General features: G+C 40.3%; 1 protein-coding gene across 7 annotated transcripts in view; it reads left to right on the top strand.

Moving 5' to 3' along the window:
- Positions 1-5,657, top strand: part of kif21b (kinesin family member 21B) — a 70,944-nt gene extending 65,287 nt beyond the window's left edge. For 5 of the 7 annotated variants that reach the window (XM_078166364.1, XM_078166359.1, XM_078166358.1 and 2 more), the window contains 3 exons: positions 787-986; positions 2,821-2,957; positions 5,273-5,657. In XM_078166364.1, the coding sequence (XP_078022490.1) occupies positions 787-986; positions 2,821-2,920 (300 nt within the window). In that variant the 3' untranslated portion in view covers positions 2,921-2,957; positions 5,273-5,657. The remainder of the gene's footprint in view (positions 1-786; positions 987-2,820; positions 2,958-5,272) is intronic. The other 2 variants (XM_078166369.1, XM_033625995.2) reach the window with 1 other exon arrangement.
- The last annotated feature ends 21,972 nt before the right edge of the window (positions 5,658-27,629 follow it).

The following is a 27,629-nucleotide window of genomic DNA, read 5'->3' as shown; positions in this document are numbered from 1 at the left end:
TCTCACCTCTGCAGTGCTGCGTCATCATAGACACCGTTCTTCCTTTTCTCCTTAATGAACACAAAAATGGGTGATAAAAAAGCATGATGTCAGTTAAGAAGCTATTTGTCAGATGTTTTTGTTGGTGTGTTACAGTTTGTTCCTCACAGCAGGCGTGTGGAGATGAGCTGCAGGAACAATTAATCCAATACAATAGCAGAAAATAGCACCATTTGAATCTCTTAAAGGTCATACAGAGATTAGGTCTGCCCATAGAGCTGAAATTACTCAAAAATTAGCCTTCACGCTTTGCCAAAATCTTGCTCTGTAATTTGAAATAAAGACGACTTAAACACTTACTACAAACTTCTATGATTCACAAATGCAAGCCACAAGTGCACATGTTTTTACCCTTCCCTTGCCATTTCTCTCGTAGCTTCTTCATGAAACAGCCGCACACGTCAGCGTGATTATCGTAGTAAACATAAGATGGATGAATCAGTTCATGAATCATGTTTGAAGCCATTATAAAATACTGAACACACGGAGACACATGAGCTAAGAATAACTATGGCATTGAATCTCAATACATTATTACTGAGTATGTTGCCTAGCTACGATGTACATTTTTCATTCATGAAATAAACGGCTTTACTGGTGATGATATACAGCCATTAAAAATGAAACACTTGCTATTTTAAGATTGCAATAACCCTGATGACTCACATTCCTGTATTTTTATGCAAAACAAGAGATGTAATAACTTTTATCTTCCTCTAACTTAATGTCTCTGCTCTGACTCCACAGCAAATCCCCAACGCCCATAAGGACTGGGTGTGTGCTCTGGCATATGTCCCAGGCCGGCCCATGCTGCTGAGCGCCTGTCGGGGCGGCATGCTGAAGGTGTGGAACGTAGACAATTTCACCCCCATAGGAGAGGTCAGAGGTCACGACAGCCCCATCAATGCCATATGTACCAACTCAAGACAGATCTTCACTGCATCCAGGTAAAAAAAAAAAAAAATTCTTTATCTGTTTGAAGGTATTAATGGGCAAACAGACTAATTCTTTTAGGAGGTTATTACCTCTGCTGAGAGTTAAAAACACACTTTTGTGTCTTAATAAATGCCATTTATTTATTGATTTATTGAATTACTGTTGTGAAAGCATGTGTAGATTAAAGTTCTGTCAGCATTCATTTTATATATACACAAGCAACAAAAGATATCACTAGTGATATTCTACATTTTTCTCTTTGGCAATTAATTCCATGCAAAGACCAAACCTACAATAAACTGATCCTGCTAACATGTATTGACAGCCTAGTACATCGTATTCCTCTGTGACACAGAATTTGATTATTGTCCAAAAATGATTAAAAAACCATTATTCATTAATTACTGTGTACACTGCTGTCAATACCATGGATCTATAAAGGGAACATGATGCAGCATTGGACTTCCACTCTAGTCATTTCATGGGGGAAATTTTTCTTTAATATATAATAAGGCAGAAGACCAAATTGAGTGTTTTTGTATAAGTTTATTATATTTTGGGGCAGTGTGATATTATGCATTTGAATACTACTTTGCCATTACTGCATAATTACTTCTTCAAAAAAAAAAATTTTTGTTATTACATGAACTTTTTGTCGATATTCTAGTGCCTTAAAATGCCTCAAAGAGAATTTGGGGTCATCTTTAATGTGGATGCCTAATTTTGTTTACGTATGTAGCTTTTCCTTGCCTCTTATTTATAATATGCTAAAATGTTTTAATGGTGTGGCTTTTTTAGACTTTTCAAATGTTATGGGACCAAATAGATCAAATCCTGATAGTGAGACGAGTCATTTCAAGAGGGCTGTGACACTCAAAAGAATTTATCCACTGATTTACAGACGTCTCTTTCACAATATAAGTAATGGGAAAAGTCTTTTTGGGCCCAGCGGCATCATGTGACAGACTTGGAAGTTGTAATTCCACTGTTCAGCCACTATGAAAATTGGCTTAAAAGCCCAGTGTACTCACTAGAGCGCCAAATGACTGTGTTAATCCGCTGCTTAAAATAGTCCCCAAGAAATACACTCTCTACCCCTGTTTGAGTAATGTTTGTGTTTTAGAGAAGTTACTTGGCCTTTTTTTAAAATGAAACTATACATTTTTGAACCCATTTTAAGATTTATATCATCAACAGGAACAAATGTGCTTTGAGTTTAGAGCCATAGACGAGGTAGGAAAGTCAAAAAGTATTCAGAGATGAACTTACGCATCGCTGGTTTTGAACTTTTCATGGAATTTTTTGACAATAGCAAAAAACATAGTATACCGGCCTTATCAGAAGGTTGTTTGGAGGTTTTGGGGTTGATATAACAGATGGTTCATATTTTAGTTTTTGAACAGGTGCAGTGGGAGAGGGCCTGTGTGTGAAATAATACATTATGATTCATGCTTGTTTCATCTCAAGCATTAATGTGCAAGTGTGTGTCAGCCTCTGGAGCTCGGAGAGGGTCATACTACATCCTGTTTGTCTCAGAATCTGTTTGGCTGAGCTCATAGCTGCATCAGACAGAGATAATGGTTGTTCACTCTTTGTGTGTATCAGAGTGGGACATTCTACAGCCTGTGTTCATTTCCACTTCTCGTTCAGCTGGTGGGCCTTCGTTAAAGTTCACTAACTTTGTACTTTATCCTCCTGCTGTCCTCTCCTCTTGTTTCATCACTTCTTTAATCTGTATCATCTCTTTTATCATCATTCTCCTGTTTGGTCTCTTAAACTCCGCCCTCCCTCTCTTCTCCTCTTGTTCCTCACCATCCTCCTCCTCTTCCTCCACGTCGACCCCAGTGACTGCAGGGTGAAGCTGTGGAGCTATGTGCCAGGCTTGACCCCATGTCTTCCTCGACGGGTCCTGGCCATAAAGGGCCGAGCCACCAGCCTCCCATGATTGCCTCCTCTCCGCTCACCAACCCTCCCTTCCTCTGGTACTCTCTCAACTAATTTCCACCTTCTGTTTCCTGCTGCGTTTTCTTTTCTCCTACTTTTGAATTTCTTTACCTAGGAGACACCTGCAGTTTTCTGTTTGCTGTTTCAGTTTCTATCTTTTTCACTTTTGCTCCAGTTCTTCTATCATTCTTTTCTGCTGTTTTGTTTTTGTTCTTTTTTAACTTTCTGCTCTGTTTGACTTCTAATTTTAAAACTTTTATGGTGGTTGTTGGTTTATTTGCAGATCACTGCCTCCACTAAGACAAACAGCTTCTCACTGACTGAACAAGTGACTCATAGTTCTGCTCAGAATAACTTTTTTTCTCATGTGTGTAAATCATGTGTGTTACTCTGCTGCTCCTGTTCTACTTTTTTTTTTTTTTTTTTTGGCAAATACGCTTATGCACTTTTTCCCCCCCAAAGAGTTATAAGAGAAGATCAATACCACTCTCATGTCTGCCTGTTCCATATAGCCTAGGAACCAGACACATCTCTGAGCTCATGCTTTATTTGCTCTGTCAGATACATTTGTTCACACAGATATCCACTTGACCTGGCCCGAGTTGGGCCAATCACAACCGTTAATCTTATATGGGGCGTGCTTGAGACGGTGACTGCCCTCGCACTTTAAACATAATATGTGATGATTTCATTTTTGGCTGATGCCAGGGCCACTACGGCGAACATAAACGTAGCTTAGTAAGCTAGGCTGATGTGGTGAACTTTGTGTTAGAGTACTATTTATAAATTTAAATGGCCACCATGGCAACACTCGTTCACAGACATAATGGGCCTGATTCACCAATATCTTCCCAAGTCTGCCCTTAATAACAGGAAGAGGAAAAAGTCCCTTAATGTCTCTGTAAGTTACTAATAACGTACTTGATTGAAACGCTGCTTTGTCAGTTTTCCCCGCCAGTCGGTACGTTTACATGCAGCTTGAGGAAAACGAATTATTGGCTCAGTCTGACTGAAACCAGACTTTTAAATGCATGTAAACAGTTTAGTCCAACTGAAACTAAACACACCTAGATGATTCGATTGAAAATCAAACTATATGCACCACTTTCTCTTTCGCTAGCTTTCACCCAGAAGAAGAAGGAGATGAAACAACATCCATCTCCGTCATCTTCATTCTGCGTTAGCTTCCTCTTGGGGTCAACTGGAACTAGTTCAATACGCACTATATTAAAAAGGACACAGCGCCACCTATCGAGGCGGAGTCAGATATAGTCTGTCAGAAATTCGATTTTCTCTTCTGTATACTCAGATGAGACAAGAAGTCCGACTTGACTGACTAGCCGAGCTAGGAGCTTAGCTCGACTACTGCGTGCATGTAAATGTACTTGAAAGTGAAATTTTCTAGTGTGATCAGGCACTAGCTATTAGATGGCATGGCTATCATTAACCTCATTGATGTGACATAAAGTGTTAGTATGGTGTTAAATTATCAAAAATAATTATTAAAAAATATTATACATAATAAATATTATTGTAATTGAAATCCTATAGATGTAGATGCTGCACCAGTCAGGGAAATGGACACAGTTTGGCTTTGTATTATCAGCTCTATTTACCAGCCGAAATTTCCCACTATCAGCCAATAGTCCATCAGCCATATATCATGCATCCCTACCTGTTTCCAGTCTTTATGCTAAGCTAAGCTAACTGCCTGCTGGCTGCGGCTTCATATTTATCACACTGATACGAGAGTGGTGTCAATTATCTCATCTAACTCTGGGGAAGAAGTGTTTTTCTCAAGAAGTGAATCTATTTAACACCTTCAGCGTTATCCTTTCAGAAAGAGTCCACTCAGTTGACATTTAGCATCTCCCAACACCAACAAAAGAGCACAGCTAACTTCTTTTACTAGTGTTATTGGAAAAGGTGTCCTGGGTATTGCCTAATTGAGGTACAAGGTGTTATGATTAGCGCTGTGGGAATGTGCAGGAGAGTGAAAATTAAATTGCCTGCTCAGTTGGGAGTAGAGTTGTGGGCAGGTTGATTAGATTTTCTTGTTGCAGAGTTTATGAATTGTTCTCATTTCTCCACTTTTGTGAGAGGTTGGAGAAGTTTTTTTTTTTTTAACTGACACCATGAGAAGGGTCTTTAATGAAGTGTGTGTGTGTGTGGGTATGTGTGTGTGAAGGGTTCTTTGAAGTCAGCGTCTTTGTGTTGAATCTGATGTAGAATGGATTGTTTTGAAAGCGAAGACTGCCTGATTGATGCTCTGTTATTTTCTCCCTTTGCTGTGTTCTCCTTGCTTTCCTTCTCTCATCATCCCACCTCTCTCTTTGTGTCTCTTTCTCTGTAGCGACAAAACAGTGAAGATCTGGTCGTCAAAGGTGTGGAGGAAGAGGTGACGACCGTAGCGGCTCTTTGGTCAGCCATCTTGCCGCAACTTCAGCCACTGATCTGTGACCTGCTCGCTTCTAGTAATGAGACAGAAAAAGCCATTTTTAAGGCAATCGAGGTGTTTTTTTCATTGTCAAGGTGCAAAATGACAAAGCCGAGGCGGAATACCTATTCAAAGGCCTTTCAGATTTTTTTTTACTGCCAATTTGAAAGTGCCATTCAGGTGTGATGCTACTCAGACAAAATAAACCACATCCTCCCAGCGATGGATTCACCAGGCGGAACGATTTCTCTTTCCCCGCCATGGAAACTACCACAGCCTGGTATTAAAAGGAAAAGAAAAAGTGTCCTTCTGTTCTTCCAAGGTTTTAGAATCCTTGTGGAGCAGCGAGAGATGGATTTGCTCATGTGTCTTTTGACTGAAAGTCAAGACACAGGCCGAATTTAAATCCCAGAGGGACGTTACCTAACAACTGGGACAGCTATTTCCTCTTGCCCCTCCATTCTGAACTGTCAGTGTTCACTGGTGTTGTCACTGTTCTGATACTGAACATATTGGAGGGTCATGCGATGGGTTCATAGATCTTGGATCACTGGAAAGTTAAAAGAAACACCACTTGATATTTTGTTTTTCACTCCAGAAACGCCCTCCAATCACCTTTAGTTCAAATCGCTCTCAGTATGTCAATGAAACTTTATTGCGTTCCACAAGTCGTGTTAATTTTTTTTAATGACTTTTACTAATTTATTATTCTCCCTACCTCAGTTGTTTTGGACTTTGGCATGAGGTGGGAGGGAACATTTTTACGGGTCTCTGTGTACAAACACCTGGTGCTTGACATTTTGATGTCTTTATTTAATGCCTGGCTCTTCATCTCTGTGTGGATGTGTCCTCTGTGGCCCTCTGGCTATAAGACTGTCTAGCTGCTGACCCTGCAAACAGGAAAGCACACGTCCAGCAGCACAACTAAGGTAGCACTGGCCCCTGGAGAATCTGACCGGATTTTAATATCTGCTCTGTAAAGTGCTAACTGCAACAAAAAAGAGAGAAAAAACACCCCTGCAGATGCACATGACACAAACAGTACATACCTACAGCACACACTCCTAAGACATTTTTGAGTCAGGTACTTCATTGAGGCCAAAGTGCCAGATCATTATCTCTACCCTCCTACAGTGTGTGGCTCATACCTGCCATTTATCCTCCACGCAAATGGTAATATGAGCCCTACCAACTCCCCCCAAAACTCCTCCTGCTTTCAGCTCCTCTCTGATCTTTAAGGTAAGCGACTGTATCAGACTGACCAGCCTTACTGAAGAGTCCACCTCCTTCCCAGCTACTGAACTTCTCTGGGAAGCCAATTTAATTAGAGGTCCCGCAGCTCTACCGGCTGCTTTTCAGGCAAGATTACTCGGGTGAAAGTAGGTCATAACTGAGAGGGATTTCTTATTAAAATCCCAGTTTTTCTTCCACCCACTATTTGCTGCTACATTTAAAGAGCGGGAGAAACTTCCTGTACCCATGCACTGATGTACAAATCTGTTTATGTTGCGAATTATGTGTGGGCAACACACACGCGCATATGCACAAACCATGGACGCGCACACACACACACACACACAAACACACAAGATTTCAGTGGATGTTTCGGTTATCCATCTTGCCTGATGGGTCTTGGCATCCCTCACTGTGTTGATTTAGTGTCTCTTTAATGAAACAAATTCAGCACTGCACTGACACACACATTATGCACATGTATTCACACTCCTACAGGCAACAGTAATAACCCAAGTCTTAAAAATCAGTTCAGTTATCTTTGTGTTGTGAATATAGATAATAGCAAGCATTCACACCACTTTCAGTTTATGATCTTGGGCTTTTTTGTGTCACTTCAAAATGACAAGCAGTGTTTAAAAGCTTCCTGTCACACAGACGTTTCATGGTGTGTTCATACCAAACGCAAGGTGAATTTTCGCGCCGCGTTACTTGTGTGAATACGGATGCTGGAGAGTTTGAGTATTTTGCAACTGACAAATATTTTCCCGGAACAATTATGCAAACTAATAAGCTAAAGGCTAAGTTGGTTTGCAGTACAACCAACAGCTGGAATCAAGTGATGTCAACACGGTAAACACGGAGGCTCTGAATGCTCTGAACCAGCATGAACCAAGAAGGCATCACTCTTATTTTCCATACTGTCACAACAGCACACTACTACTCCACTCCTTCTATTTATACTTTCCACAATAAAAGACCAACTGACTCAGAGCATTCTGCGAAGGAGAAATTCAACAAAACGCAAGTCACAAATGCATATTTTCAGAACTTACATGTAGTCTTAAGGCTTCAGTAACTTATCTCCAAGGCCTCTCCTTGTTTTTTTCTGTCGTACAGTACAACATTAGTTGGTAGAGCTCTGGGTGCCTACAAATGGTGACACTGTTTGTCCTCCATAACCGTGGATGCTCTCAGTGTCATCTAAAGACTTAATACCTATGGCATCACAAATTTTAGATTTAGCACTCAAGCTTTTGGATTTAGGAGAGAGTTGCTCATGTTTCTGAATATTTTTGGACTGTTTTAGACCACAGGAATAACATGTATGCATTTTGAAAATATGTAACCCCGCTGTGCGAAACACTTGCTTTGCGTCCGATGTGAACACACCATTACAGCTTAACGAAAACATTCACCAATTCATGTCTGTCAGTATCAAAATATCACGACGCAGTTTAATTTTTTCAGCTCTTAAATCTCACTTCTTCTGTTGGAAAAACAAAAGGAAATTCAGTGAACTCTTCCGTATAAAAGACCCAGAAACATGTAGTTTAATTAAACAAAGTTAGGATCATAAAACAGCAGTCACAGATGCTGAAGTCAGTTAATACTTTAAATATACTTTCTGCAAATTCTCCTCTAAGAGGGAGTACACACTGCTGACTGTTGATGTAGCCAACATGGGTTTGAAGCTGCTTACATTATCCAAAAGCAATTATATGGTTTTTTTTTTTTGTTTGTTTTATATTGGGGGACGGGGATGGGAAGGGGGGCAGTGATTGCAAATGTATGGGGTAATTTGTTGAAGCGTTCTTGGTTTTAATATTTTGCCAGAAACTCAGGTAAAGGTTGAAGGATAATGTCAGTCATTACTTGACCTGTGATTTTAGGTAGCTCTTTGAATCGACCAAATGCCTTGTTTGAGAGATTTGTTTTTTCACTTTGAGAAAGAAGGTACTATCATGTATTACCCCTTTTTGTAAGAAAAAAAAAAAAAGAGTCATTTACATATTTTGCTTTCCCCTTTACTTATTATCTATGTAGTGTGCTTTTCTGTACAAAATGTACACATCTTAAATGGCATCTTCCAAATCTGGCCAAAGCTGAAAGTCTTGCAACTCTGAGAAGATGTGCACTGATTTTTGACCGTAATTACTTGTTTAAAATATGTATAAAATATGGTAATTGTATAGTAGTTAAACCTGAGTGTGCGGTACAAATTGTGGTCAGTAGGGAAATTAACCTCCATAACATAACATAATGGGTTATACTTTGACCTCGAGTGAGAATCCACTGGGCTCTTCACTGTACACTATGTATTTATCTGTGCTCATTAGCCAAACTGACCCTGCTCACCAGCTCTGTGGTGTGTTTCATGTGATAACAATGCTAAGACAGCCCTTATCGCAGTTTTTTTTATTCTCTTCTTCAGACTGCTATTTATTGCTAGAGAAGATCTCGTAGTACTGTAGCTTTAGGCGCTCTCTTTTAGGTGCCCTGTGCTTGTACATTTGCTGAAGGTTGCATGATGTTGGTGGTGCTTATCGGTTGTCACCTCAAAACATAGCAATTTTATTGGCAATTATTTCCCCCTGCTATTGTCAATCTTAATGCTTAACACCTGAGTGGATTTGCTATCAGAGTCTAGAGGTATTCAGCCTGTTGTTTGGATTCTGACACATTGACAGTCAAGTAAAATATGTAGCAAAAAATTCTGAACGTGCTTCGCATAAGATGCTTGCTTAGAAGTTTCATTAAAGCCAAGTAGAAGCCCTAAATTATTATCTGGCCTTGGATCAGCTCCACCCAAAGTTACCCCGAGTTCTGAGGCTTTAATTCTGCCGATGTCAGCACCACTTCATGACTTGATGATGTGTAAATAGGTGTGTCATACCTTGTTTAATATTACAGCGGAGATTCAGTCAAGGTTAGCTGACGTCTTCCTCATCAGCTGGCCTCACAGTAATCTCTGCAAGTTAGGATTTACTTGCACTTTGGAGAAGGAACACTGCTGTGAATACTCTGTGAACTGTTTTCCAGATATGTATTAAGCCTAGATGTAGACTTAGTTTACAAAGACAGAGTTTACGAGTCCCAAACGAGGCTTCAAGCTGGAGTGCAGGACTTTTGTCTCCCCCATGTGGCAGTGAAAGTAATTACATAATCACTGTTGATGCATGTTTACGACGTACACCTGCAAGAGCTCGCAGCATCTCCCCCGACCCCTGAAGCGCTCTCTTCCAGTCTTTTTTGATCGTTCCTCTGAACGCTGATTTTCTTTTTTATCTGGAGCATCCATTTTCTTGGCTGCTTCTTAGGATCTACTGCAGTAGCTTCCACCATACTCCTGGAGTTGCTGCTCCATCACTATGGTCTCTCCACCGTTCTGCCCCGTTTAGCTCTGGCTGGTTGATGTGAAATGCATCACCAGCGCAGGAAAGTTGCCACAAACACTGCAACCCCAGTATACTGTGAAATACAAAGAGCTTTCCCCTGATGACGATGGGCTTAATCAGCACTGTGTGAACTTGTTTGGTAAGGGCTTGAATGTAACGGACATTCATTTATATGTAAAAGTCCTGCACTCCATCTTTAAAGCACTGAAATTGTACCGAACATCTGTTTAACTCTACAGTAGGTTTAGAAGTCAATGATATTAATGTTTGTGCTGAGACAGTATGTAAGATAACAGTCAAGACATAGAAAGACAGTCCTCAGTACGTCCCTTCCTGTAAAGTTCCCTTTTTATAGCAAACGTTACCTGAGAATGGTCATTTTCTTTCTGACAGAGCAGCATGCACACCTTTGTAGACACTCAGGAGAGTCCATCTCCATCCTTATTTCCCTGGCTGTCTGCTGGTATTCGGACATTTTTCTTAATAATACTGACCACAAACAGGTCATATTACTCTATGAAAGATATAATCCGAGACACAGGATGACAACATCTAACCTTAATTTATTTCTCCTGCAACAATCAACTGCAGAAAAATCCCACCTGATGAAATGCCCATTCAGGAAGGGACATTATCACACTAAATGTGCCATGTATTCAGCATGAGGTATTGTTTGATTGGTAACCCTCTCCAATCCCAAATTGGTACACCAGCTGGTGAGAATGTCCTGTGGCCAAATGTAAAAAAAAAAAAAAAAAAAAGGGGGGGGGGGTCGGGGGTCCCCAAGCCTTTGTTAACACGTAGTTTCAATTGGAAAGCTGTTTGACCAAAGCTAAAAATCACTTCAACAGCTGCTGCCTTGCTCTTATAAGCCACAATGTGGAACTAAAATGTCTGAATTTAGTGCCCCCAAGAAGTGGTAAGCAACAATACACATGTGGATGTCACCTGGGGACACAGAATCAATTGACCATTTGCTAAGCCCCGCCTCCTCAGCTACTGTTGCTATGCCTGTCAAGATGTCCTTCTAGTACAGAACTTATGCATTTACAGTGGCATCTGTTTTACACAGACATAACAAAAGCAGACATATACCCTACCTAAAACAAACTTCTATGCCTTAGTGTTTGTATTTTCAAATGGTGAGCTTAATTTTGACCAAAGAAAAGGATTTTAGGATAACGAAAAACTGATCCATTTGGCAGACATTGATACTATAGGTTTGGCTGGAGTTTCAGGAGCATAAACTTCCAGTATCGATATTCAACACTCTGATGTAGTCAGGGGTTCAATTGGGTAGCACATAAGCTCTACTTGCCCACTAAAGTACATACAATCTGAATTCCAATTTTCATATCAGGCTGGTGGCCAGCCGCAATGCTGTAACCTATGTAAGGACAGCAACAGAAAGTTTGCTGATCCATTAGGGAGTCAGTATGATCTGGGATCAGTAAGTCTGGCCAAATTACCTAGCTGCGGAATGGTGCATTTTCAGCTGTAGTCTCCTAGTGGCTGGAGGTGAGGCAGAGGGAACTTAATCCCTGGATATAGTAGCACCACCCTCCAAACTCTTTATATAGCTATGGAGTTATGTTAATATTAGAGCCTCTGCACACCGTTTTGGCATGTGGAGGGAAAAAACAAAGCTTGACAGGTCCATGGTGCCCTAGTTACAGGGGGTGCGGGGTTTAGTGTATGGTCAATTCACTTAAAGCAAAATAAAGACTGCACCTATTTTTCAAGGCAGAAACAAAAAAATTCAATGTATAGTTGGTGTAAGCAGTCTGTCCGGTATTAGATTTTGGACCATGGGACAGATACAGTAAGAGAGCTGCCAGTCAAACTGATTGTGTGATTACCGCCTGAAGCAATTCCAGCACAGCCCTGCCCAACCATCTTATGACCACTAGGAAATAAAACCCAAGTAGTCAGCTCAGCTACAGCCTCGTGCCTCAGCCAACAGGCCTTACTGCCTTAAAGAAACAGAATGTGTATGTAGGACATTGATAATCATTCACTTAATATCCCGAATCTGTAACAGACATATTTTGAAGATTGTAGATTGTCCTACAGATTGTGAAATTCTGTTCTAAGCCAGACGACGTCTCAGCTCGCTCTATCAGTACGGCTGAAAAGACTTTCAACTCTGCCTCAGGCTGCTGAGGGGATGGGATCGCATTTAGACACAATCAAGAGGGCACTTTACTGCTTTGCTGCTCGGCGGCGAATCGCTATCACACACCAACACAGGCAGCTGCTCGAGTAATCTTTCTCAAGGCGTGTGTTGTCATCTTTAGGATATGGTAATACAATGTGTGGCAGTGTCTGTGAAATATGTACTCATGGGACATAAATGCAGGGTCAAAGGTCATTTGTGCCTTTTATTGCACAGACTACTCCCTCTTAAATGAGTGTAAATGTGTGTACAGTTTTTTTTACATAACAATGTGCATGTGACCAAGCCATGTAAAATATCTGACTGTAAATAATGTAAGTAAATATTTAATGAAGGATCCAACATTCGCTCAAGAAAATAAATAAGTTAAAAACTGTCCTTTGTGTCACCTGTTGTAAATATTATTTGTAGTTTGGATTGTGAAATAATTATGAGATTACACTTCTGTAATTATCTTACAAGAATTTGTTTTTTAATCAGATTAATTGGGGTTTTTATAATAGTTACCCAGCTCTCTGCAGATTGCAACATTTAGCCTCTGATCTTCTCATCAGCAGAGAAAGAAAAGTGATCCTTTACACTGCAGATTGATGAGGAGCTAATTTATCACTCAGAATAAGCAGGCAAACGTGCCTTCACATGATAAGAAATTAGCTCTTTGCTCAATGAGAGATAGGGTGCAAAATATTGGAAAAGTGAAGTGCAGGTGTATGTCACTGAGGCAACAACAGTTGCAGGCGCAGACCTCTTTGTGTGGGTTAAATCCCAAAAGAAGCAGAGACAGATGACTTTATTGTGTACGATGGATTTGAGTTTATGTCAAAAGAAAGCCCTGGCAATTACCATTCAGATCAGATGCTTGTGATATGAACAAGCCGCAACCTAAATCACTGGAAAAGTAAGCCAACACGAAGCACCAAATACTGCAGTTCCTTGAATGGCCAATTCAGTCAATCCCAATTGACCCACATTTTGTCAAATCCACCCCCTCACTTCTAAAGCTCCACCCTGACCACTCCACCCCTTATATGGTCACCTCTGTCACCAAAAAGCAAGCTGGCGACGGCTGAAATGCCGAACTCGAAGCTTCAAAACGAGAGTCAACAAACCAATGGGTGCCTTTACAGTAGCTAGGTCCATTATTTCACACAGTGTATGGCTAAAAAGCATAGCCCCTGTCACATAAACAGCTAAGCTAACTTCGCATTAGATTTACCTAAGTTCTTAAACTATGTGCCTATTCTCAAACCTGTTAGCTTCATCTCAGTGGTGGCTGCTGGTCTTTCAAACAGGGGAAGCTCACTTTAAGTTTACATCATAAAATTTGTCATATTGTAGTGAGGCAGTAACTTATAAAAGGAACATTTAATTGAAGCCATTTTCAACCACACACATGCCATAGAACCACAGCAAAACACACCTCAAAGATTTTATGGGTTTAAACACCTGAACTGTGTACAAACGGTGAAAATGAGCTATAAGGCTTATGGGAATATGGAACTCCGGACGGCACTCCACTCACAAATATCCCCATGGGACTGAGCTCGAAATGCGACGATGTCGGTGTGTATTTCCAAAGCACTGTCAATCACAAAGGGGTTCAGCCTTTTAGACAATTCCTCCAATCATCATGCAGACACTGAGCGTCCTCTCCCACCTACCGCCCCATTAGGTCCCAGGGAAGCTGAGCCTCCCTGGAAGTGACGATTTTGTCGCATTTATCCAATGACCGTCTCGCTTTGCTGCATGAAAAAAATCTGCTCAGCACTGTCTCATAGGAATGCTTGGAAACTCTGCGTCCACCGTGCTGACACAAGAATGTATGACAGGAAGGTCACGTTTGAAAACTGGTGATAAACAGCTGATGTTTGAACATCATAGTCATGATGTTAAATGCATCCTAGCGCATGTTTAATGCAATGTAAATTATTATTTCAATGTAAATTCAGTAGTACATATTTGACCATTCCCTCTATGAAATTTTAGGGGAAGTTCAGCCTCCCTTGTCGTCGCAGAGCAATCGCCCCTGCTCCATCTACATTTCGCCATGCATTACTTTTCCTGGTGAGGTCTCTACCTCTCCTGCTTCTGGCTACGTCACAAAGCTCTGTTATGTCAATGGTTGCACTTAAAAATGTCAGTGACAACTGAGGACAAAATTGAAATAATCTGAACTTTGAGCACAGTGCTCAGTGGCGATTTTTGAGCAGAGCACCACCAGGTCTCCAGGAACTGTTCCGGGCTTTGAAACCAATTTGACATAGTGGACAAACTGCAGAATTACAACTTCCAAGTTCATCACGTAATACCATGGGGCCCGAAAAGACTTCCCAAAGACTTGCGCTGTGACATGTCTGTAAGTCAATGTATGCATTTTTTTTAACACCACAACCCCCGTGAAATGACTTGTTTCACAATCACAATTTGATCCATTGGGTTCAATATCATTTCTTAAAGAGGCAACAGATAGGATTTGTTTTTGTTTTTTTTTTAGCTTGTCGCCACCTAGTGTCAGTGGTGTTGCTTGCACTGTCGCAAAGACCAAATTGACCGTGGGGATCAGAGATAATCAATAAAATGTAGGCTGTAAAGCCACCAGTATACCTCTATGTATATGTAGAATGAGAAGGTGTGTGGACACTATACTAAATAAATGAGTAAAGAGACTGAGCAACAATTATCAGATTTATCTGAAGGAAAAAACAATTAGTAATGCAAATAATTATACCAGAATGTACAGTACCAGTACAAACAGCTCACAGTAAATTATACCAATATGTACAGTATCAGTACAAACAACAGTAGACACGTAAGGGATAATGTATAGTGAGCCGGTGACCGATGAAAAATAACTCCCAACGGGAATGGAACCCCGACGCACAGCAGAGTTATTTTTCAACAGTCAACGGCTCACTATACATTATCCCGCTTAGAACATGGCTTACTACTGAAACATTCAAATGTTACAACTGGCATCAATATTATTAAATTGCTGGCAGAGTGTGTTGACAGAGGAGAGGCAAACGGGAGCGGAGGAGAGGATTATACTCCACTTCTCCCGGTCGGAGATGCTGGGTGCCCAGTAGCTGCGAAGGCTGCCCTCACATTTATGGCCAGTGACCGACATGATCTCCCTGCTCTCCAGGCCAGCTTAGGAGAGCTGTGTGGACTAACATTAACTGATTTTGATGCTCCTCAGTCTAAGGCCGTTGCAGTGAAAAGTCCGGTGTTCACAGCTGGGCATAACTTAGCTGGGCGATGTCTGTCGATAGCTGCCTCCATGAAAAGAGAACCAAAGGAAGGGAGGGGGGGTATCACTGTCCGAGGGCTGCCATAGAATGGCAACAAGGATGTCAGCCGACCAACACTCGCTACTCGGTCCCTGGTTGCAACCAGTACAGTACAGTCCTCTCTCGTCTAGCTAACATTTAGCCGTGCTACTTACTGATCCATTAGAAATAAAGCTAGCTGGACATCGTTTTTGAAGCCTCTTTCCTTTTTGCTCTTCTTTGCCTCCTCAGACAGAGGAGCTTGTTTTCTTTTGCTAGGCCGTTTTTCACTTGTTTCCAAACTTTGTCCATCTGCCATTGTGCTCGTGACTCAACTATCTCACGCCCAACTAAAAAAAAAACTCCTCGTAAGGACCAGCTCCAGTCCCTGATTGGCTGACCGACCAGTTTGGCAATACATGACGCGTTTCCTGCTGTAAAGCAGATTTTTTCCACAAAATTTCAACACCGGTGGCAGAAGCTTATTGCAAAGATTGTAAAGCCACTAAGTAACCTATGTAAACGCTGATAGTCTGATTTTACTGTGGCCACTACCCTGTGCAACCCACATTATTTTCATAATGATATATTTAGGAAAAATGCTGTCTGTTGCCTCTTTAAGTCTAAAAGAGCTAAATATTTTTTTTAAAGGTTTGTTTTTGGGCTTTTACTGCATTTATTTCACAGCAGCTAGGAAGTATCAGGAAAAGGGGGGAGAAAGAGAGGGAACGACACACAGCAAAGGGCCACGGGTGGAAATCGAATTGGCCGGCTGCCACGGCCTCCACTTTCATGGGGCACATGCTCCACCAGGTGAGCTAAAGGTCACCTCCAGAAGAGCCACATGATAAACCATTTTATCCCAATTTAAGTTAGCAGAGGGCTAAAATGAAAGTTGGCTGGCCGAAGTCTCTAGTGTGCTTGCACTACAGGCCTTGTGATGCTGAAGATTTGGATTATTTTATACCCAGAAAGATGAACTTTTATAGCCTCATGTGCCACTGAGCAACTTTCATAAGAATGATGGAGGCCTCGCCTCCGATGCTATATCCAATTCTCTTTTTACATCCATGAGCACCATGCCAAGGGTAACGCTTTCGCCCAGATGAGCGTCACTACTCTCCCCATAGGAAAACAATGGCACAGCCAGCGCAGAACGGTTTTACCGCTCATAATGTGTGGGCAGCGTAAGGGATGAGATGCAGGCATGGGGAGATGTTTTCATCCAGATGCATTTCTTTCTCCTCCAGGGCTAGAGATACAGACTCAAAAGCCATACATCTTCATTTCCTTTGCAAACTCTGATCATTAACTTGTGTCGGGCTGAGCTTGTCCCAGCCGCGACGGGAGACACAAGCACTGTGATGTACGACGGCCATTAACGCCTCCGAGGAGGCAAAAACCATTTGAAGATGCCAGTCACAAACAAATAAACATCCATACACAAACCCTGTCACGTCCCAGCTGTATGTGCTCCATCTGCTCTCTCTATATAATAAACTCCTGAAATTTCATTTGAATGTCTTCGTCTGTTTCATTACACTACAACGCTCCAGTAAGTCTGTTCTTACTCGCTGAGCCATCAATCTCTGTCCTACTCTATCAATCACCCTGTAACTATGAAAATCAATCTGAAATTCAGCCAAACACCCTGAGAGCATAGTATACATATACTGATCTTGCTTACTAGTCAGTAAAGTAAAATTGATTTAACTACAGTATTTCAACTAAAAATACAATAATTTACTAGGAACACCAATGAAAGTGGGTCAGTTGGTCTGTCCACCACTTCCCACAGTCCACAGACAGAAATATCTCAACAAATTTCGTGCAGACATTCATGATCCCCAGAGGATCAATACATCAATACTTTAGTTTATGACCAAATGCCTGCAAAGCTACAGGCCTCCATCAGCCTTAGCTGTATGTTTTGCTTGCAAGCAAATGCTAACACAAGGAGGAAGTGAACAGTACTGCAACCCCCCCCCAACTCTCTGGAGAGTTTCAGCACCTTCCAGGTTATTGTTTGAGTTTTATGGCCTGCATCTTTATTATTTTGGTTCACCTCCATCACTGTCATTTCCAGACAAAGGCAGCCATTTTCAGTGAAAAAGCTCTGATAAACCTGCTGTAAGCTCCATACCCAGCACCAAACAGCAAAGTTAGTGACTAGCTAAAGAACCAAACATCAAAACAAAGCAATGATAAAAGAAGAGTAAGTTTTGCTCCTGCATTTATCAGGTAGATACAAAGATGACTCCAAGTAAATGCTGATGCTGTTCTGTATCTGCTGGATGTGTAAATAAATAAACCATTGTCTGCTAACATGTTTACCATGTCAACTTTATAAGGTGATAATATACCATTATTCATGTTGTGCTTGCAAGTTGTTCCTGCTGCCGCCATGTGGCCACAAAATCTGTTGATGCTGGTTTACAAATAATATTGCAATTGCTTAGTGAACCTTACTTATGAATATTCTCTTTCAGTTCTCTTTGAATTTAGTAAAAGGAAGTGCAGGTAATCAACCACAGTAGTAAGGTAGATAGCAAAACATTTATTTTTTAGATATTATATTAATATTGTGATATGAGACTAGATATCGTCTTAGATTTTGGTATGATGATATTGTATATGTTGTCTCTGGTTTTTAAAGGCTGCATTACAATAAAGTGATGTAATATTTTGAACTTATTAGTGGCCTATTTAGGCCCACTTAGTCTCACTGTGTAAATATTTTGTGAAAGTATTAGTAGTCAGCCCTACAGTATCTCCAACAGTATCTACAATATCAATATTGAGGTAATTGGTAAAAATGTTCATGATACTTGATTTTCTCCACATCACCCAGCCCTACTTTCTATTATAGTATTAGTATAGTATGTAGTAGCTATTACATCTTCAGTTCTGAAGTGCTCAAGTGAATAAACAGTGCTTAAAAACTTTTCTTTAACAGAGTGGAAAATTAATCACTTCAGCCCAAAATCTCATTTTTGAATGTTGTTTCAGTCATTTCCTTGTATAACTTGCATAATCACAGTGATGTAGTGGTCCTAAAAAGACAATGACAGAAATAATCCAGTAACAAATTCTAGGTTGTAACTTGAAGGGTGTAGAAGTCTTTTCTGTTGATTGGTAAATACAGCTCCTGTCTACGATAATGGGAGTGCAACAAGATAATACAAAGAAACAAAAACAGGCAAATGAATTTAGTAGACCGATAATTAGCAGCATTGTGGAAACAAAGTTGAATGTAGAGGATTGAGATGGACAACAATGGGAAGTAATTCAGCTAAGAGGACTGGCTGGGGAATATGCTCTAAAGAAGGTAATAAATGAGCAGCAGACTGAGATATTTTTAAATAATAGAGGCTGCAGTACGTGGGAACATTCTGCACATATACAGCTTGTATAGGAGATGAAATAAACATTTTCTCATGGACTGGTATATCCTTGAAAGAAGATGTTGAAGCTGCTAACAACAGAAATGCAGCCTTTGTAGCGAATGTGTGACACTATAGGATATCACCTTACTTACCCTACATAAATTCACACTTATAAGAGGAGAAATAAGGGAGAGACACTGTGCAAGCCTGGAAAATGGCTTCAAATCACATGACGTCAAGGAGGAATTTAATGCTGTGGGAGGTCATGAACATCTTCAATAAAAATTCCAACTGTTTCTCAGATCCACACAGCGAGCATCTGCGGGACCACTGAACAAAGCCTCAGACTGTCAACTAAATAGCACGATCTAATCCCATTATACACTCTCTCTTTGAGCCCAGTTTTACACACACACACACACACACACACACACACTCTCCACACTAGCAGGTTTAGGCACATCAGAGGAACACACAGTCATTCATGAACACGAGTGGATAATTAAAAAATCACAATGCTGATTTGTGTTGGTAATAATTGTTTTTGTGGGTGAAATTTGCAGGCAGTACTCATGAATGTGCATGATGTCATTTTAAATTTTCAGTCATTCAGCAATCAATGACAATCAATGTTCAGTTCCATTAAGTTATAATGATGTTTAGCAGAAATGACTCATACTTCCTCACTTAAAGGAATAGTTTCACATTTTGGGAGATGTCTATCTTATGTAGGACATAAACTTTTCGTCTTAATTAGGTTGTTTTGAGAGTGAGTAAGCTGAGCAGAATGAAGTGTTCAGTGCAAGATAGAAAGGGCAATGAAAGTTCAGCTAAATGCAGCATAAACAAAAGGTTTTACCTCAGTTAACCAACTTAATGTCCACTGTAAAACACAATGGAACTGTGCAGTGGCGCCGGCAGGATTTTATTTCAAATGCACAAGAACCACCCACCCACAATGTCTAGTTTCCCACACATGGACATCTGCAGTCTATTTAATAAGTGTGTGAGTAAGCAAGAGAAAGAGAGATTGATTCATGTTTTTTTTGCACTAATATTACCGATACACCACCATGAAACTGATAGGCTACTGCATGCAGTTCTAATATCAGCCAGTGGGTGGGGTTTTGCTTAGTTGTTGTTTCAGCACCATGGTTGGTGACCTTGGCGAGACATCTGCCAAGCTGCAGACCAAAAGACAACAAAAGCGGCTGTTTTTTAGTGACCCATCACTGTGTTTCCAGCGGCTTCTTAGCCACCAAACACAGTTGTCTTTTAACAACCCGGCACTGTGTTTCCATCTGGAATTTTGCCACCAAAACTGGGCATTTTAAGTCAAAACATGATCTTTTCTTAACGATGCAAAGTGTATTTTGTGCCTAAAAATAACCACACGTTACCTACAGCCTTGTTGCAACATAAAGTTTCAACGTATCCTCTACATGATTACACGCTAACATAACGTAACATAACTGTGGTAGCCTTGTGTTGTTGTTTGTTTAGCTTTACTGAGATTATTGCATGATTAAATCAATGCATTTTATTTTAAGAAAAACAAAAAAGATTGATACAAAAACAACATTAGGCTACTGTTTCAAAATCAAAGATCACATTTGTTAATTGGAACCTAGCATGAGCACAGCAATGCTATTTCCTGCATAAAAGATAACATCGTATACATAGAAGATAACATCTTGTACGCAGGAGATAATATATCATATTTGGGAGATAAGCGTACGTTTTGGCTCACTTTCTTTCTTTTTTTTTTTTCACCTCACCAATTAGGGCTTTCCTAAAAATGTATTTATGATGCACACACAAATATAATACAAATAATTACCACTGAAAATACATGATAAAAAATGTAACAACATCCAAATATGTTTTGGATATTATTTTTAAATGCATACATTTGTGGATTTCTATTGCATTGCATTGTTAAATAATACATTTCTTTGTGTGCAGTGACAAAAAAAATTGTTGAGGCATTTATATATAAATCACATACATTTGTGCATCTCTCTGTGAGGATTCATTAATATCAAGCCTTCTTTCATTTTATAGATTTTGAGTTTTTCTGTATTTGTTGCCCTTCTGTTCTTCAGTCCCCTCATTATGGCTGTTATGTCTTATGGGAACGACAAAGTTATCTGTCCATTTTTGTCTAAAATAAACCCTGTTGCTGCATCAGGAATTATAGAATGAGTCACTTCCTCTGCAGAAGAGAACTCAATGTCCCTGGATAAAGTGCTTTCTCACAGATGTGCACAAAAACACTTTTGTTGAAAGAGGTTAAAGAAGTGCTGCATGGTCGAGCAAGGTAGCAACACATTAATTTATTCATGTAAAAAAGATTTTCACACTGAATGCTTATTCCTCATATAAATTATTTTCCCTTTCACAACCTGTTTGAATTGACTGTCTCTCTATCGCCATACAGTGCACGTTCCTTGTTCTCACTTTTTCTTCTTCTTCTTTGATTCTTTTTCCTTCACAGGCTGTTTTGTCTCCCTCCAAGGCAGAAAGTTGTAGGAAACCAGAGCTGTGAGGAGGTATGTAGCCATGCCAGTGTATCCTCCCAGCACCAGACACAGCGGCTGTGCCAACACAAACAGACAGAACACGTTCATCGACGCCCGGTCATCCAGCTCCACCCGATCGTCCTGTGTGGCTTTCATCACTCCGAAAAAATATATCAGTGCCACTGCTGGGTAGAAGGCCAGTTCCACCATGATGCTGAAGACAGGATGCTCCCACACACCAGAAAACCTTTGGATTTAACATGTGCACATGTGTTGGAAAGTAGTTTGTAAACTCCACTGAAGTATTAAGAGAGTATTTTCAGAGACACACTCACCCAGATCAGATTTACACTCGGGCGCTGACAGAAACCACTCTTAAGTGTGAAGGTGGATCAGACAGGAAAACAAACGTGGACCTTTGATCAGTCGTCCTGTCAAAGATTATCCAGCTTCTGCGCTCCTTATCAGGACACTTGGCAGTTGTTACCTTCAAACACAATCTCTTATTTCTAAATAAAGCACCCCTTAACAAAAACAAAACTATTTAAATACTATTAAAACCAATTATACTGTCCTTTCATGTGCATCATGTAGAGGCCATAGACTGCATTCCTCAATGAAACTGCTCTCATAATATGTCTAAGTGACCTTGTGTGAACTGAATAACATGTCATAAATTTATTATGCTGTAAAAACCTGAACTACGCATTTACATAGCCTTTCTCGCAAAGATTGTGGTTATTATTTTGCAACCTTTTTTCTTATATCTTACATGCCAGAAGTATTTCTTAGTTGAGCCAGAAATTCACTGTGCCTGGCCTAAAACTTTGAACAGAGCAAGGTTAGTAGTTTGCCCCTGCTTCCAGTCTTCATGCTAAGCTAAGCTAACTGGCTGTAGTTTCATGTTCACAGACAAGAGCACGGTGTTGCTCTCCTTGTCTAACTGTTGGCAAGAAATCAGATGAGTGTATTTCCCCAAATGTGTAACTACTCCTTTAAAGAGGGATAACGTAACTAAAGCACAACCCTGCATGCACTGGGTAAAAGGTAGCGTGCGCAATGGGCAAGTTTTCAGTCTGTCTTTTCAGCAGTATATTACAAATATAATTGTGTTAACTGTTGTTTTTGGAGACGTACAAACAGGATGTACACTTTAAGTCGAACAAAATATGTGCTAATTAAAATAAACAGTAAATCAGAAATATTTGCACTAATGTACTAATTATATTTTAGCAATACTCACAGTTTAATCTAATACGGATACCACAGTCTCAGAGATGGTTGGCCGTAAGAGGCAAAAATAACTGAGTGGACGTTCTTTGCTGCTCAGTCTGGTATCATTTTCACTCCATTTTCAACATTTAAACTCAGCCACATCAAACACTTATTAGCAAGGAGCTAAACTGTCTCAACAAATGCTTCATTGGTAAAAATAGAGAGCAGAGGCGCCCAGGCAGCATCCCTGGAGGACTAAGCAGTGAACTTTTCCTGCAGCAGAGAAACTACTGCACCATTCAAACTTTTGGATGAGGTGGTACTCATCTGATTGAGGGCAACAGCAAGTGTTAAATCAAGGAGTTCATAATTAGTTTGAGCACCCGTCTATCGACTGCAGACCTGCTTGGTAAAAGTGTGGCTATATTTATTATTATTGTTTTGGAGCTGTAATCCAAAATTCAGCTCTTTGAATCCCCACTGCTGCAGCCTGAGGGAGTGCTGGGCCATTAGCCAGTCAATCAGCCACCTAGGCTGCTGTAGCCTTCCATAAATAGCGTATGCGGGCGCGTGTGTCGTTCCATGGGTCCATCTGTCTGTTTGTTTGTCGATCTCAGAGCAATCATTCATAAAAGGCCTCTCTGTGATGTTTGCCACCTCATGATTCAGGATTAAACCACCAGGCCACAGAGCAGGATTACACTCTGGGAGGGAACATGTGGCCCTTTTGAACCAGGGTTTATCCAAACCCCTGCATTTCTACAGGGAACAAGTGTGGTACCCACTTGCTTCTACAGCATGTAGAGAGGAAGACAAAGCCTCAGCGGTCACATTAAATCCAGCTCAATTATAAATCATCAGTTGGCTGGTGTTCGCTTAAGATGCACCAAATGGGTGTTACTGAAATAATTAACTTCTACATGAGGAAGTCTGCACCGTTATGAGCACACTAACATCACTCAGTCATTTTGAAATATAAATCTTTCAGAACACCATCTACTTTTTCATAGGCTGTTTTGTATTCCAAAAGATTTACTGTATTAGCTGAAGTGAAGTGTTAGATTTGGATATGGTTACTGGTAAAAGTCTTGTATGCACCAGAAGTGATTGGGCTTAATGAAAAGGCTTCCAACACATTCTAATTTCTTTAGCCTTTGCACGTCATAATATTTCAAGCCTGTTTCTTTTCTTTTCAGTTTTTTGTTCTCTTTTCTTCAACCTTGCTTTCTTCAGTCGGCAAATTCTTACATCTCACAGACAGACCTCTGACAACACCAGCTGAATATCTGACATAAGGTTCAAGCATAAAGCAGTCAGAGCTTTTCAAGTCGAGAAAAAGGTAGTTGAATCCTTTGTTTTAAATGCAACAATACAGTTCCTCTAATCTCTATAAACACATATGTTTTAGGGCTGGGTGACATAGAAAAAAACAATTCACAATATTTTTTACAAAATCTTTTGATATAAATATTGTAATGATGTTGCAGAGCTGACTATTGGTGCTTTCACTAAATATTTACACAGTGATATTTTTGATGAATAATCATCAGTAATGTGGATATGACTCAGTGGGTAAAGGCAAATAATAGAACAACAACAACAACAACAGTCTGATAACTTCAGACATCACTTCAGACATCACTTCACTGCAATGCAGCCTTTAAAACCAGGTGAAGGCAATACTTGTGACATTACAATATTCTATCTAGTCCACATGCGGCTCTTTAGCCCCTCTCCAGTTGCTCTCTGTGGCCTTGACAGAAATTATATAGAAATTTAAATTTTCATTTATTATTGTAGGCCTAAAGTGTTTCTTACATTCTTCAACTGTAAAAATGTGTAGCCTATATACCGATTTAAAAAAAACCAACACATTTTCTCAACTAAAATGTGCATCATATGTCTGTGGCCTGGTGCCATTTGCTCTAAAAACATCACTAGTGATGGCTACAGTAGTCTTGAGTCTCCCTAGCTGGGCGAGCTGTGGATTCCAAATCCAAAATGGGAAAGGTCTCAGGGGAAAACAATAATAGAATTAATAAATGGTAAATGGACTGCACATGTATGACACCTTTCTAGTTCTAGCTTTTTACACTACTGAGTCACATTCACCCATTCACACACTAGTGGCCAAGGCTACTACTCAGTAACCATTCACACGCTCTCACACACCGATGGAACAGCCATCAGAAGCAATTTGGGGTTCAGTAACTTGCCCAAGGATACTTCGACATGCAGACTGGTGGAGCCGAGGATCAAACCGCCGATCTTTCGATTGGTGGACAACCTGCTCTGCCTCTGAGCCACAGCCATGTAGTGTGTGGAAAATTTTTTGTTGGCTTTTATCTGCAACGCTGCAACGTTTAAGTACCAAATAACCAAAATTAGCCCACTGCAAAGCAGCCATCTTGTGCTAAAACATATTAAGGAATGCTCATTTAAATCTGTTAGTTAAGCTGATAGGCTGTATTTGACTGAAAAGGCTGTGTTACCTTTATTATGAGGCTCACATTTGTTTTGCAGATCCAGGCAATTTTTTTTGGCCAGAAAATGGCTATTTTGATAGTAAAGGTTGCTGACCCCTCATCTAGTCTCATATCACGATATCAGTATAATACTGATATATTGCCCAACCCTAACATGAATGCAGGACCTGTAGGGAACAGGACAAGAATGCGGTATAGGAAGCGCTCTGGTTTCCGTTGGTAGTCTGAGTGGCATTAACCAATCCTGTCTGAGCGGGCTTGAGTTGCATGCAGGTACAAAGTCCATCTGGAGAGCAAAAGAGGCGGAACACATCAGCTAAAATGTAATCTAAAGAGTAAAGGATTTTATTACCTTTTTTTTAAAAAAAAAAAGTTATCTGCAATCAAATGCAGATTTGTGTTTATAAATCATCATCAGACTAACAGCCAGTGGGTTCCGAGATTGCTAATCTGACTGTAAACAATGGTGCACGTCAGCAGACCTGGATATCCATTGTCCCAATATCTGGGTCCCCAGAGGCTATACTGTCATCAGATCGATAGCCAGTGGTTTCCAAGATTGCAGTTCTTCAGACTGCAGCACTGTTATGGACTAGTGTTAAAGAGGCAACAGGTAGGATTCGTTTTATTTTTTTTTTAGCTTGGCGCCACCTAGCGTCAGTGGTGTTGCATCGCACTGTCGCAACGACCAAATTGACTGTGGGGATCAGAGATAATCAATAATATGACTCTATTAGACTCTCTATTATTAAATAAAATGTAGGCTGTGAAGCCACCAGTATACCTCTATGTATATGTAGAATGAGAAGGTGTGTGGACACTATACTAAATAAATGAGTAAAGAGACTGAGCAACAATTATCAGATTTATCTGAAGGAAAAAACAATTAGTAATGCAAATAATTATACCAGAATGGACAGGACCAGTACAAACAGCTCACAGTAAATTATACCAATATGTACAGTATCAGTATAAACAACAGTAGACACAGTGGAATTATACCAATATGCACATGGAAACAGTCCCGATTCTAGACTAAACGGTACCGTATGGAAACGATGCGGCCGATTGGAGCTCAAATTGAATGGGAAACAAAGTCCAGTATCCACTTAGCTGGGCGATGTCCGTCGATAGCTGCCTCCGTGAGAAGAGAACAGAAGGAAGGGAGGGGGTTCTCTTGAACGCCTGACTGTGGCAGAAGCTTATTACAAAGATTGCAAAGCCACTAAGTAACCTATGTAAATGCTGATAGTCTGATTTTACTGTGGCCACTACCCTGTGCAACCCACATTATTTTCATAATGATATATTTAGGAAAAGATGCTATCTGGTGCCTCTTTAAGTAAAATTTTCTTCCTCCATTGTCAGTGTTCATTATGAGAAAAGCCTTTGCTCTCTGACTGTGAGGTAACGACTCCAAAACCTGAAGTTTACTGTAATATTTTAGATGAAGTCTTTGCAGTGTTGTTAGTGAAACACCTCAGCATGATATCACATCATCTTCATTTGGCCAGTTACACATAAGAATAAAAACTATTTTTCACCAAATAACAAAATAGGCTCCAGGAATGAAAAAGTCTTGTGCTGTGGGAGATTTTTCCTTAAGAAATGAAATACAACACAATTTCCTACACAGCAGAAGGCATACTGTCTATCAAGAGAAAACTGCACTACCATCGACCGCTGACTCCTTTCATTACCTCCTCCAGCAGCCACAATATAAGGTTTGACAAAGACATACTGTAGTTAGCTGGTGTCAAATCTGAAGCAGAAGACTGGGTTTTAAAAGTGTGCGTCAGAGGCTGGCTGAAAATACCAGCACATTCCTTGATTAACCACTATTTGCTGACCACTTCCTGTGTTTAAGAAAAGGCCTTTGTCACCCAACACTTGTTAATTAATGAACACTTCTTTTTGAAATAATGTTAAAACAATTGAGGAATGAGATAAACACAGTAAACAACTGTATTTATTTTCCAGGTTGTGGGGGGGATCACATATTTTATTGTAAGACGGTTCACTTGCTTGACAGGGCATTTGTCTGTTTTTGCATAATTGCTTCCAGAAAGGCGATATTTTTGGACAGCATGACGCAAGTAAGCATAAACACAGTAATTAGTGCTTAGAAACCAGCAGGAAGCCCAGAGAACAGGACGGAGAAGGAGGAAAAGGGACATTTGAATCCCCTATGGTGTTATTAATGTGACCGGCTGTACAAAGCATTGACCACCTCCTGGTTCTTTACAATTGGATGGCAATGGCATTTAAAGGAGATATCCAGTGTTTTGTAAGTCTTGCTATTGATCACCCAACAAGCTGACTCCTTAAGACATTTAAGAATAGGCATGACAGGGTTTTTGTTTCTTAGGAACTGGCAGCAGCAACTCTTCCAACTCCTTTTGGTGCTGTTATTTGTTCTTAGTAATACTGCCACAGATAAATATAGAATAGTCAGCTGGCAGTTTTTGGAGGAAAAATACGCTTGATGTGTTAATTATTTTGGATTGCCAACTGTTGATTGGAGCACAGCTTGTTACAGAGCTGATCTGATTATAGGGGTGCTCAAAACTAATGGTACGTTGACTGTG

The sequence above is a fragment of the Epinephelus lanceolatus genome, chromosome 1 (genome assembly GCF_041903045.1).
Source record: "Epinephelus lanceolatus isolate andai-2023 chromosome 1, ASM4190304v1, whole genome shotgun sequence".
NCBI lineage: Eukaryota > Metazoa > Chordata > Actinopteri > Perciformes > Serranidae > Epinephelus > Epinephelus lanceolatus.
This window is presented reverse-complemented; position numbering and strand designations above follow the sequence as displayed.